We start from the raw sequence: 14597 nt of genomic DNA on the forward strand, positions 1-14597 counted from the left end.
TAAAGGGTTAGTATCAAAAATCTATAAAGAACTTACCCAACTCAACACCCCAAAAAACAAATAATCCAGTGAAAAAAATGGGCCAAAGACATGAATGGATACTTTTCCCAAGAAGACATCCAGATGGCACACAGACACATGAAAAGATGCTCAATCTCACTCATCATCACAGAACTACAAATCAAAACCACAATGAGATACCACCTCACACCTGTCAGAACGGCTAAAATAAACAACTCAGGATACAACAGATGTTGGTGAGGATGTGGAGAAAGGGGGACAGTTTGGCCCTGTTAGCAGGAATGCAAACTGATCCAGCCTCTCTGGAAAACAGTACGAAGGTTCATCAAAACATTAAAAATACAACTACCCTGTGACCCAGCAACTGCACTACTTGGTATTTATTCAAAGGATACAAAAATGCTGATTCTAAGGGGCACCTGCACTCCAATGTTTATAGCAGCACTATCGACAATAGCCAAAGTTTGGAAAGAGCCCAAATGTCCATTGACTGATGAATGGATAAGATGATGTGGTATATATACACTCTGGAATTATTACTTGGTGGTCAAAAAAAAAAAATGAAATCTTGCCATTTGCAACAACATGGCTTAGGCTAAGAGAAATAAGTCACTCAAAGAAAGACAAATATCACATGATTTCACTCATGTGGAATTTAAGAAACAAAACAGATGAACACAGGGGAAGGGAAGGAAAAATAAGATAAAAAAAAAGAGAGGGAGGCAAACAATAAGAGACTCTTAAATACAGAGCACAAACTGAGGGCTGCTGGAGGGGAGGTGGGTGAGGGGACAGCTAAGCAGATGATGGGAATTAAGGAGGGCACTTGCTGGGATGAGTACTGGGTGTTATATGTATGTAAGTGATGAATCACTGGATTCTACTCCTGAAACGAATTACTACACTGTACTGTTAACTAACTTGAGCTTAAATAAATTTTTTAAAAACAGAATTAGGAAATTTTAGGAATACCAGACATTCAGTGATTACTTTTACAGCCTTATCTACATATAACCATTTCTCTAACATAATGAGAAATCAGTTTTTTTAAAGCTTCTGGATTTCTATGGTATCTGCAAATTAATCTTCTAAAAATCTTTTGAGTTAAACTGTCATTATTTTTGACATTCCCCAACACAAATCCATATAAAAAGATGAACATGTTAACATTTTTTCCACCTCAAAGGTAAACAATTATTTCATAATGTCATCAACCAACAAATCCTTTATTGACTTCATTAAACACAAAGTGTATTACTTATGTAGTATAAATGCTCCCAAATAAAAAAGCACTGGCTTTACAGTAAAACTCCTCAATCAACACATTACAGAAAAAAATTTTAGAGCTCACTGTCACCACTTGTTTACCTATTTTAAATTCACAAACCAAAAAGAGCAATCTCAAACTAGACCACAGATAATGTACACTTTTCTTAGGTGATGTACTCCTTTAAAAGTATTAATTTCATCCATAACCATGGTGATAAGCTCATCTTCCTTTAGAAAAGTATGTAAGCTGTCATACCAACAGGTAGAGCCCTGCTAGACCAAAACTGAAAACAAAAATCCAAATATTTTAAAACCAGAATTCTAAACATTTAGTAAAAACTCAACAGATTTAACAGAAATTTGCAAAGTTTATACTTAAGATTTAACTATTTGTAAAGGAAGGCATGCCAATGTTTTCATGTGTATAATGACTTGATATCTGATGTGCTTTGTCAAAATCCAGAGAAAACATTTTAAGACAGTAAGACAGAACGATGAAACAAAATTGGGAAAAAAACAGTAACTGTTAAACCTGGGGATTCATTATGCTATTTTCACTTGTATGCATGTTCGAAAATTTCTGTAATAAAATTTTAAGGTGTGATTACACTCTTAAAAATTTTTTTTAATTTAAATTCTAGCAAAAATAACATACTGTACATTTCTCAGTGTTCAAGTTATTTCCCTATTCTTTAACAAATGAGGACACAAGTGATGAATTAAATAACGAAGTATTTAGTATATTACTTTGTCCTTTTGTTATTGTTACCATTGCTATTTGCTGTTGCTTCAACAGTAAAATATATCTACCCACTCACAACCTGAAAGTAATAAGCCATGTGATAGTAAATTCTTTCCTTTAATCAAGGCAGTTACTTACCTCCTTTAATTCTGGCCAGTCTATAAGGAGAAGTTTTGCTGGTGGTCCAGAAATTAGCTGCACTCGAATAAAGTCAGAAAATTCACGCCAAGTAAAACAAAGATCCTTATTTCCAGGAGGGCCTGGAATAAATTTGATGCCTTTTACACTTATACTTTGTGTATTTTCCTAGTGAGGAAAGGTACATTGAAAAGAGGGATGTAATGTTTAGTTTTCAAAAAAAAAAAAAAAAAAAGAAAATGTTGTCATTAACCCACTATGCATACAGATATGTTTCTGCGTATAACTAATGGCAAATAATTTGCACACATACCAATACTGGCATACTATCAAATTCACTTCCTTGAAAGGAGAAGCTGAATTTCTTTTTTGTGAGAGAGAGATCTAAAAGGTGCTATGTCTTTTTATCTCTTTTCCTAATTAACCTCTTATTTCCACCATCTCCTTTTTATTCCCAAAACAGCAAAGTGTGTGCTTGCCCAATAGTGTGCTGCCCAAAAAGTGTGCTTTGCACTTGTTCTTTCCTGATGTTTGCAAAATTCTTTACCAATCTACATGGCCTTTCGTTAGGTTTCTGCATACAGGATACCTTAATCAGAGGGGTGTTCCCTGACTACCCTATATAATGGTACTGTTTCCACTACCCCATTTTATTTTTCTTATCCCTCATTTCCTACCTACTGCATGCTCTTCCCATTGTAAGGTGATCTCCAAGAAGGTAGGGGCTTTGATTTGTTACTGCCCAATTTCAGGTTCACGGCATATTAATGGGAATCAATGAAACTAGTCTATAATTTCTGCTATGTGATGGAATGATATAAACTAATTCCACAGTGGCACGAGTACCCTAGTATTCATTTTAACAATGATCCTTAACAATTTTATCTCAAATTTGTGATGAACACAAATCTGTTCCATCAGATTGAAAAAAAATTTTTATGTTTATTTTTGAGAAAGAAAGAGAGAGGGGAAGGGGGAAGGGCAGAGGAAGGGAGGCACAGAATCCGAAGCAGGTTCCAGGCTCTGAGCTATCAGCACAGAGCTGATACAGCTCTGGAATTCACGGACTGTGAGATCATGACCTGAGCTGAAGTCAGACACTTAACCGACTGAGCCACCCAGGTGTCCCTACTCCATCAGATGTTAATAATCAGCGTTAAAATTTCATGTTTGACATTCTCAACTGTTATTAGAACATTTTCTGTACAAAGACACTGCAAAATAATTAAACTTAATCAAACCCCAATGAGTTCAGAATTTTTCAATATCTGGAAAACAAATATTCATTAGTAAAACATACTGATAACTGAAAATATATGAAGTATAACCTAGAATTCGATACTTATTAGTGAATCATTAAAAGGCTTTTTGAAGACATGATTTCTTGTTTAAGTCCTGTTGGAAGTTATTCTGGTTTTACTTCCAATCTTGAAAAGGAAATCTGTATATGCATTTACAAACTGTAGATGAGTTCAAATAGAATTAAATATAAAATTCTGAAAGGTGCTATGGTCTAATGCTGAAATTATCAAAGGAATGTACTTCAGAATAGCAGTACATTTTATGCAAATGCAGAAATAATTTGAAGAATCAATAACATATTAAAACTACTTTTTATTTAGGAAAAAACCACTATTAAAAAAAATAGTTTTAAAACAGAAGCCTCTGATTTTTTCTCTGTAGAGACCGGGGGTAGACTCCTGATGCTTGAAAACAAGATAGTATACCTCAGTTGTAAAATGACAACAGGAAGAAAGTAAGTCACCTTGGCTGAAGAATAATGAGCTATGGAGAAAGGTGGGAGATTATGCTGTGGTAGGATACTTTAAGGATATTTTAGGCCATACTAAGCAGATGAAGTCTAAATTTACAGTATAAAATGCTGATAGATCTAATAGGTGGCATAAAATGAGAAAGGAAAATGGACAATGGATTTGGTCAGGTGAAACGGAAAAAAAAAATGATGAGTGCCTTGCCTTAGAATGACAAAAAAGGATGTGGAAACAGTATATACAACTCTTCCAAGGAGTTACACCATGGAAAGAAGAGAAAGAGAGCAACAGATGGAAAGGGAATTAGAGCCCAAGGATGTTTTGATTGGGGGGGGGGGGTTATAATTTGTCTTTTAAGATGAGAGGTAAGACAGGGGTATCTTGGGTAGTTAAGTATCCAACTCTTGATTTCTGCTCAGGCAATGATCTCACGGTTTGAGTTTGAGCCCTACATCAGGCTCTGCACTGACAGCACAGAGGCTGCTTGGGATTCTCTCTCTCCCTTTCTCTGCCCCTCTCCCACTTGTACGTACTCCCTCAAAATAAATAAATACACTTAAAAAAAAATGAGAAATATGACAGCATGTTTACGTGCTGATGGGAATCTGATAGGGAAAACTGAAGAGGCAGGAAGGCAGGTTATAATTTAGGAGAAATTATTGAATGAAGATGGTGTCTATGCATAAAGTGATAGGAGGCACAGGTTGCTCATGCATACAGCAGAAACATAGTTATCTTCTGATTTCATATATACATAGGGTGGAGATAAATAATGCAATAACTTGAAAGTCAAACACTAAACTTTATCTTTGTAAAGTAAACAAAACATCATTAAAAGTTCTTTGGAAAAAAAAAAAGTTCTTTGGCACTAAGACATAGTGAGTTGTGTCGTGAGAACTAGAATACCATCAACAGATTAGTGAGAATAAGAAACTCTAGTAAGGAAGGGGAACAAAGAGACTACTCTTATGATTCCTTTGTCAGGTTAAAGACTGTAATGGAGACTCTAAAAGGAAGAAGAGTTTTTAAAAAGCATTAAATGCCCTAACTGGATTCAGCTTTACTCGGGCCTTAGAATTCCTTCTCACCTACTATGGCCTGGCAGGTTCCTTAAAGCCTGGACTCCCACATCTTTTTTTTCCCTGAGAGTTGTTTTTGATCTTTCCAAGCAGAATACATCATGTTTGCCTGTTTTAAACTGAAACGATTCCACTACAGTAATTTTTTTTCAAGCTAATCTCAAATAACTGCACAGCTGTAAATTTCCCCAATTTTTTCACTAGCATCCTGTTTAATGCAGGATGTAAGCACTAAAATTTTATTTATTTATGAAAAACTACCTTTACATACATATCAAAATATTTATGGATGACATTTCATGTATGACATACCAATGTATGGATGACATTATAACGTACGGAATTTGCTTCAAAATGATGGGGTGCCTGAGTGGCTCACTTGACTGGTTTCAGCTCAGGTCATGATCTCGCAGTTGGTAGGATAGAGCCCCACATTGGGCTCTGAGCAGAACCTATTTGGGATTCTCTTTCTCCCTCTTTCTCTATCCCTCCTCCACTTGTGCACGTGCTCCCTCTCAAAATAAACTTAAAAAAAAAAAACAAAACACATGGCGAAGTGGAAAGTGGTGATTATTGAGGCTGAGTGATAGAAACATGGGGATTACCTCTGCTATTCTATTTTTTGCATATGTTTAAAGTTGATCATAACAAAACCATCTTAATCCCTTTTGTGACTTTGCATTGTTAACACCAAAATCAAACTTCTTTCGGTTATTTTAATTTTTCCCAAATGTTGTTAAATGTAAACCAATGGCATAAGCCAACTGCTATGAAAAGTAATCATACCTGAAAAGTAGTTTTCAAATGGGAGCTGTCAAGTCCAACCCCAGCAATTCCCAACGCAGATAAAGAACTTGGTGAAAATGCTTGAATCTGATTTCCATACTGATCTGTAACTATTACAACTATATAAAAAAGGAAAGTTTAATTTTAACACTTAAAATTATGCTTAGGAAAACCACTGTAACTTTGTTCTCTTATGTATTTTTTTGTAAAAAATAATACTCGTTTCTTATATAATCGCTACCAAAAAAAAATCAACAATCTACTTAATTGTGCTTATATTTATTATATATAACACCATTTTGATGTTAATCTTACCACAAAATTTGAAGAAAATAATTCAATATTATTCTAATTCAGGTAATATTCTAAATGTAAGAAAAATAAACGTGAATCCACTGATACGTTTACTTTGCACTTTTAATGTAATAGTTTTAATGTTAACTATTATTATTCTAACAAAATTTCCCAAGAAACTATTTTTGCCAAAATGATTTAAAGTTATGTCAGCCTAGGCAAAGATAGTAAAAATACAGCAATCTTTTCTAACAATAGATTTTAAAACACCAAATGTATATAAAACCAAAGCTTTCCTTTCAGATCATGTATGCCAAAATGTGAATGTAGGTAAGCACATATTCTAAAAGTATTTTAAAGAAAAAATGCAGACCATACTAACCTATTTCTCCTTGAAGCTCTTGGCCCATTTGTACTGTTTTTCCTCCTTTTAACTCACATTTTAAATGTTTAGGCTCATCAGGAAGTGGCCTGAAATTAGTTAAGAAAAGGCTTTAGTTCTACCTTTGACTGTAGAAAAAACTTAGTTTTAATATGCTAAAGAGTAGGCATATATATATCACTCACTTTCTAAATCTTAAATACAACACCCCTCCAAAAATACCTCAATTTATATAACATCACTATTAAACCAAATGGAAACAGAGAAAAGACAGCTTACAAAGTGTTAAATCATAGCATCCATGCTGGATTAAAAGGAAATTATGACTAGAGAACTGAGAAAGAAAAGGTGGGTCAGTAAAAATAACTCATCAAGAGATCAGGTGGCAGGTGGAGAGCAGTATATCTAAAAATTTTATCTCAACTATGGAGCCTGGAAATACTATGAAAACGGATGGAGGAATTCAAGTGAATAAGGTTACTGGAAGAGGTGAGCAAGAAACTGAGGCCAGGGTAAAAGATTTTTCTATATATATTTACATAAGTCTTCTCTTTTCTATCAGCAATACATAGTGGTCTGGTAGGACTCAGCTTTAATCATGAAGCAATGAAAGAATTTTTCCTTCTGAGCAACACACTGATCACACTGTATCTTTTATATTTTTTAATATCTGTCATTTCACAGGTGTTTTCACTGCTGCTTACACTAGGAGGGCTTTCCTTTAATGACAATTCTAGTTCTTACAGATACCAGAGGGTCATTAAGCACAGGGTATACTAAAGAATAAAATACTTAGGAATGGACTTAACCAAAGAGGTGAAAAGACTGATGAATTAATCACTATCTCCTGTGAAACTTTATTCCAAAGACAATCTACCTTCACAGAAATTGCAATCTTTTCTACATTAAAAATAACTTTCACTAGTGTGCTTTGGAGACAAGTATTTTTGTTATCATATGCTGAATTTTGAAATACCTCAAAATATAATATGCCCACAAACCTTACTGTAAATGCACTTTCCAAAGACACATGATCATCTTGGAATGAAACCTGGCAATAGCGCATATCTTTCACAGATGTCGGTACTTGTACATCAGGAAGCAGACCCTGTAGCAAGTGTTCTTTGTTAATCTCAGGAGTCCAATTAACCTAAAAGAGAAATTATATACCTAAGAATAATATAAAGCTTAGCCTAATGTACTCCTAATGCCACTTATCTTACTGAAGAATCAAAGTTAAATTATAACCCATCTTCACCACCTCCACAGAAAAAGAAAGTCCCTTTATGACCATAAATGATGGTGGTTCATACATATATTAGTGAGATTAAGGAGTTTCTCCCTCTTCTAAAGACTCCAACCAAAAAACTAGTACAAGTAATAAATTTAGTAAAGTGGCAGGATATACAATTAACACCCAGAAAACAGAAATGTTTCTATATGCTAAAAATGAAGTATAGAAAGAGAAATTAAAAAAAAAAAAAACCCTTTACAACTACACCAAAAAGAATATAATACTTATGAATAAAGTTAACCAAAGAGGTGAAAGACCTGTACTCCAAAACCTACAAAATACTGATGAAAGAAACTAAAGATGACAAAAACAAAGGGAAAGATATTCCATGCCCATGAACTGGAAGAATACTATTAAAATGTCCATATTATCCAAAACAATCTACATATTCAATGCACTCCCTATCAAAATACCAACAGTATTTTTCACAAAGGCAGAACACATAATACTAAAATTTGTATAGTACCACAGGAGACCCAGAATAGGCAAAGAAATCCTACGAAAGAACAACAGAGCTGGAGGTATCACAGTACCAGATTTTAAGACATACTACAAAGCTGCAGTAATCAAAACAGTATGATACTGGCATAAAAAATAAACACATAAATCAATGGAACAGAATAGAAAGCCAGAAACAAACCCACGATTATATAACCAATTAATCTAGGACAAAAGAGGAAAGAATATGCAAAGGGAAAAGCCAGTCTTTTCAATAAATGGTGCTGGGAAAATTGGACAGCTATGTGTAAAGGAATGAAACCAGACCAGTTTCTAACACAATACGCAAAAACAGACTCAAAATGGATTAAAGACCCAAATGTGAGTCCAGAAAGCATAAAAATCATAGAAGAGAACAAAGGCAGTAATTTCTCTGACACTAGCCATAGCAACATTTTTCTAGATATGTCTGAGACAAGAAAAACAAAAGCAAAAATAAACTACTGAGACCACATGAAAATAAAAAGATTTTGTACAGTAAAGGAAACCATCAACAAACCTAAAAGACAATCTATTGAATAGGAGAAAATACTCGCAAATGACGTATCTAATAAAGGGTTAGTATCCAAAATATATAAAGAACTCCTACACCTGAATACCAAAAAAAAAGAGTCCGATTAAAATATGGGCATAATACCTGAATACCTATTTCTCCAAAGAAGACATAAAGATGGCCAACAGACACATGAAAAGATACTCAACATCAGTAATCATCATGGAAATGCAAATCAAAGCTACACTGATATCACTCTATACCTGTCAGAATGACTAAATAAAAAAACACAAGAAATAACAAGTGTTGCCAACCATGTGGAGAAAAAGGAACCCTCGTGCACTACTGGGAATATAAAGTGGTGCAGCCACCCTGGAAAACAGTATGAAGGTTCCTCAAAAAATTAAAAATAGAAATACCATATGATCCAATAATTCCACTATTCGGGTGGAATACCCAAAGAAAACAAAAACTTTGGGTATTTACCCAAAGAAAACAAAACACTAGTTCAAAAAGATACATGCACCTTTATGTTTACTGCAACATTATTTACTATAGCCAAGATATAGAAGTAACCTAAGTGTCCATCAACAGACAAACGGATAAGGAAATGTGGTGTATATATACAGTGGAATATTATTATGCAGCTATAAAACACGTGGGATTGTGCCATATAAGACAACATGGGTGGACCTGGAGGATATTATACAAAGTAAAATAAGTTGGACAAATGCCATATAATTCCACTCATAAGTAGAATCTAAAAAACAAACAATAATGACCAAATGAATAAACAAAAAACAGAATCAGACATATAAATACAGAGAACAAACTGATGGTTGCCAGAGGGAAGGTGCGGGCAGGGGGGTGGGGAGTTCGGCAAAATGAGTCAAGGGGAGGGAGGTACAAGCTTCCAGTTATGGAATGAGTAAGTCATAGGAATAAAAGGCACAGCATAAAGAATACGGTCAATGATAGCGTAATAACTACATAACAGGACAGATGGTAGCTACAGTTGTGGTGAAGAGGCAAATTTGTCATCACTAGGTTGTGTGTAACCTAACTAATCTAACATAACATTGTATGTCAACTATACTCAAATTTTTAAATGCTTCCTTTGTCTTCACTGTTAATGTTACCATATCTTTCAGTGGAATAAAATTTTTTCAGTCATTTCTTTCACGTTGTGCCATAGGATTACCACTGTGGTTATTATAGCTTAAAATAACATACACATCAAATCAAATGATCAATTCTGAGAGTAATATTCAAATTTTTGTTAAAAGAAACCTCTTAATGGGGGCCTTGAATGAGATCTGGGTTAACTCCTATTCACTAAGATGAGAAAACAAATCATCTACCATTCTGGCTACCTTTGAGTCTTAATCCATTCTTGGATGCTTTTAGCTCTTTCATTTTAAATCTCTTGCATTCCACATACTAATTTGTTACTTGATCCCTTTTTTAAGTTGAGCACTCTACTTCTATCCTACTTTTAAACTTCTAATCTTTTCTATGTAAGAATTCTTAGTTCAACTTTCTCTTTTAGCCTTCTATAGTTGTGATTCTTAAGGTTTCACAGTTTAAGCTGTTCTAATCTTCTTAGTCACCTTTTTAATTTTAATCATCTTTTATACTGTATCATATATATATATATGTAAATATATATGTAAGTCTGTACACACACCTTTTTTTTAATTTAAATAATGGAAAAAGCAGGAGTTATACTTTTCCAAAAGGCTTTCTTCCCCCCACTCTAGCCGTGCTATCCCTTCAATAGATTCCCAGCTCAGGGCTAACTTTCCTCAATATTGGAGAACTCTCTGAAGACCACAGAAATCACTTTAAAAACTATACATATAATAAAATAACATTTGATATCTTTTATTGCCAATAAAGAGGTGCATGTTTTAAAATCTTTGGAACCCAAGAAGTATTTAACTACTAAATTTGAGCCAAAAGGTGTCAAATGCTGGTCACATGCTTATTGAACGGCAAAAAGAAGGTTATATACAGGTAGAGGCTCTCAAGTCAATGTTTCTTCTTAATCTTGATAAGAAACCACAATGTGGGAACCTAACTATGAGAAAGCAAGGAACCAGTTCAGAAGCCAGGTTCCTGGCACCACTATTAAATCACTCAACTTTAAGTCTACTGATATAGATAAAACACAAGTTGCCTCCCCTTCCAAGAAGGATCAGGATTATTTCTCTATCAATTCTCTAGTCCTTCATTACGGAGGGGATGGGACAAGGGATATTTCAAGTAAGATTTAAAAGTAAAGGCAGCTGAACCCCTACTGAACAATTCTTTTAAAATGTCAGATCCCAAGGGGGCACCCTGGATGGCTCAGTCAGTTAAGCATCTAATTGTTGGTTTTGGCTCAGGTCATGATCTCACAGTCAGGCTCTGCACTGGAAGTGGAGCCTGCTTGAGATTCTCTTTCCCTCTCCTTCTGCCCTCCTGCCACACGCCATACACAGGCTAAATATTAGATCCTATATCTGGAAACTCAAGATGACTATAGGATGAAATAGTACAAAGAAATAATTACCTCCTATCCCACATAGTAACTCTCCACAAATTTAGTTAATTGGGACCCCTTATATAAGGGCCTGCAAATGTTGGCTTTCCAGAGAAAGGGGGAATTATTTGTCTCTAACTGCCTTAAAGAAAACTGGATTTTTAAAAATTATTTTCTCACACAAGATTTAAGGAGTTCTTTTCTTTATGGATGACAAGCGAAAAAGTACAATCAGTTCTGCTATAACGTTTGATTTGAAAATGCGTATTTGTTTCAATGATATTAAAAAATTAGGGAACAGTTTGAGAATAAAGCAAATTTTATGTCTTATGTACAATTTCATCCATGAAAACAATAGATGAACCCAGAAAACTGTCCCCAGCTAAACCAATCCATGCAGAAATACACAAGTAACATAACTCAAACCTGCCAGCCACCTCAGGTGATTATGTATATTGAGCCACACATGTCCACACTTAGTGGAGTTTCCACAACTTCACAGTAACCCACAAGCTGCAACCCTTCTTGCACTCAGTTCTACAAAGTAAACTGACATATTATTGTAGTGTTTGTGGACTTTTTAATCATTTAATGTGTTATTGTTACTAATGTATTGGGACTACTTTATTAGTTTCTTTTTTTTTTAATTTTTAAGGCTGTATTCTTTTTTTTAATGTTTTTATTTAATGTTTATTTTGAGAGAGAGAGAGAGAGACAGTGGCACGTGAGCAGGGGAGGAGCAGAGAGAGAAAGAGAGAGAAAATCCCAAGCAGGCTCCATGCTGTCAGCATGGAGCCTGACTCAGGGCTCGATCTCATGAACCATGACCTGAGGTGAAACCAAGAATCAGACGCTTAACCAACTGAGCCACCCAGGCACCCCTTCTATCTTTAACGGGTGACTGATAAAATTTGAGTACTGTGCCTCTAATTCCCATTTCCCCCATACACCCTGTGATTTTTATTGGTTTTTACCCTTTTATCTGGCACAGTGATTTTAAGAAATGCATGTGTTTTGGGGTGTCTGGGTGGCTCAGTTGTTTGAGCGTCCGACTTTGGCTCAGGTCATGATCTCAAGGTTCATGGGTTCAAGTCCTACATTGGGCTCTGTGCTGACAGCTCTGAGCCTGGAGCCTGCTTTGGATTCTGCATCTCCCTCTCTCTCTGTCCCTCCCCAGCTTGTGCTGTTTTTCTCTCTCTCAAAAATAAACATTAAAAAAAGTTTTAAAAAATGCATGTGTTTCATTATAGCAGAACTGACTGTACCTTGAAAGGAGGAAGCACAGAATGCCCAGTAGTCTTACAATCAATCATAAGAGGAGTGCTACAGGTATCTACTATAGGTGACAACAATCTATTCTGATTTGGTTCTGTTAAATGAGATGTTAGGTTTCAACATACAGATTTACCCTAACAAGGTGCAAATGATAAATTTAGATTACAACAGATTGATGAGGACCATATGAAGCTGAGAATCTACAAAACTGTTTTCTAAGATCAGGCTTTTAGAGAGTGATATGCCAATTTCAAATGGTCAAATCAGGGCCCTGTAGTTAAAACAGTAACAGTAATGTTTCACTGTCTGCCTTTAACAGACCTTTGGTTTAGTGCCTTTAGAGCAGCTACAAATACTATACATTGCTTTGGTATGGTAATCTTAACTGTGACTGCAGCAATACAGTTGGTCAGGAAGTATACAACTAAAAGAGAATTCCAATCTTTGGCATTTTGCTAAGCGTCCAAATCATTTCTCTAAGTATGCATTTGTCACATATGAATCATTCATATGAATGTGCATAAAAAAGTTTTTAGTGTGGAATTTTTGTTTGTTTTTTGTTTTGGAAAGAGAGAGAGAAAGACTGCACACACACATGGAAGAGGAGCAGAGAGAGGGGGAGAGAGATAATCACACACAAGCAGGCTCCGCACTGTTGGTATAGACCTGACATGGGGCTCAAACCCATGAACCATGAGATCCGAAATCAAGAATCATAAGCTTAACTGACTGAGCCACCCAGGTGTCCCTACCCTGAAATTTTAAATAATAGTACTATTTGTCTCTGATAAGCTTCTTAGAAGCTACCTGATAAAACTTCTTGTTCAGAGTCTTCCAATCATAAAATGAACAAAATTCTTGTGAATAACTATTTGGAGATACTTACTTTAATTTTATCCGCTAAAGCTGATGTTATGTGGATTTCTCTTTCTCCTTCATCATACATTTGAAAAATAAGATTATGCATAACATCGCCTGCTATCCAATTAACCTCATCCTGATGTTTGATCTGGATTGCCTTTTGTCCTTCCACACTGAATATCTGTAATCTCGCAACATGGCTACTAGGAAGCAACTTAATAGTCTTCTCCACGGGTGCCACATCTTTACAACTCTAGGAAAAGAGCACAGAAAGATATACTGAATGACATCTGCACTTTTTGAAAACCTATCTTTGGGCTTCAGTGGTGAGTCTTCTACATTGCTTAAGAATTTATGTCCAGTATTATGGAAGATCATCTTATACACTGTTAATATCCATAAGTTTTGGCATTAAGATCACACTATACCATTAATAATTCCTATTTTATACCATCAAGTTATAAATAATGACAGTGGCCACATTCTTAAAGCCAAAAACTAGCATATTTGGATTTAAAAAGATTCACTCTCCCTTATTTGTAATCACATGACACATTTGGTGACTATCGTCTATTAATAAGAATAAAAATGTGTGAAATTAGTAACTTCCCATAAAATCAGAAAATAGTTGCCATAAAATACACTATTTATATTGAAGCAATACATTGAATACACTGAAACTAAGTGAGTGAATAATGTTGTTTATAGCTAAATGAGAACTCTAGATGCCATGAAGGCTAAGCTGGCACATTTATATTATGGGCACAACAATTTTCCACATATCAGTACAGATAAACTGGATTACACTAAACTGATTTTAAAGGCATAAAAAATTAAAACATTACATTCATTATTTCATAATCTAGGTCATAGTGCATTCCACAGGATATACAAAATTCAAAGTAAGCCTAAGCCTAAAATACTTTTACAATCTTATTTAGCCCATTTCTCCTTCCTCATCCAGTTGTAGTCATTCCTATCAAAGCCCAATCAAATGAATGATGATATATATAAAATTCCTACCTTACAGAATTATCAGGGAAATAACAAATACATCTCTACTATAAGCATATTGCATTTACTTGATTCAAACTCAAGAGTTACTGCCTTTGGATAACATTTTCTAATTGCATATCTGATCTAGATTCTTGGTCTTCTGCCTGCTGCTG

General features: G+C 34.9%; 1 protein-coding gene across 2 annotated transcripts in view; it reads right to left on the reverse strand.

The window, feature by feature from the left end:
• The window catches only part of SMCHD1 (structural maintenance of chromosomes flexible hinge domain containing 1), a 155862-nt gene that overhangs the window by 73266 nt on the left and 67999 nt on the right, over positions 1-14597 (reverse strand). For both annotated transcript variants that reach the window (XM_025931088.2, XM_086682567.1), the window contains 5 exons: positions 13454-13681; positions 7485-7633; positions 6484-6572; positions 5808-5926; positions 2171-2338 (listed from right to left, as the gene is read on the reverse strand). In XM_025931088.2, coding sequence (XP_025786873.1) covers positions 2171-2338; positions 5808-5926; positions 6484-6572; positions 7485-7633; positions 13454-13681 — 753 coding nt within the window. The remainder of the gene's footprint in view (positions 1-2170; positions 2339-5807; positions 5927-6483; positions 6573-7484; positions 7634-13453; positions 13682-14597) is intronic.

Source organism: Puma concolor, chromosome D3, assembly GCF_028749965.1.
Source record: "Puma concolor isolate L17-30 chromosome D3, mPumCon1.1.hap2, whole genome shotgun sequence".
Lineage (NCBI taxonomy): Eukaryota > Metazoa > Chordata > Mammalia > Carnivora > Felidae > Puma > Puma concolor.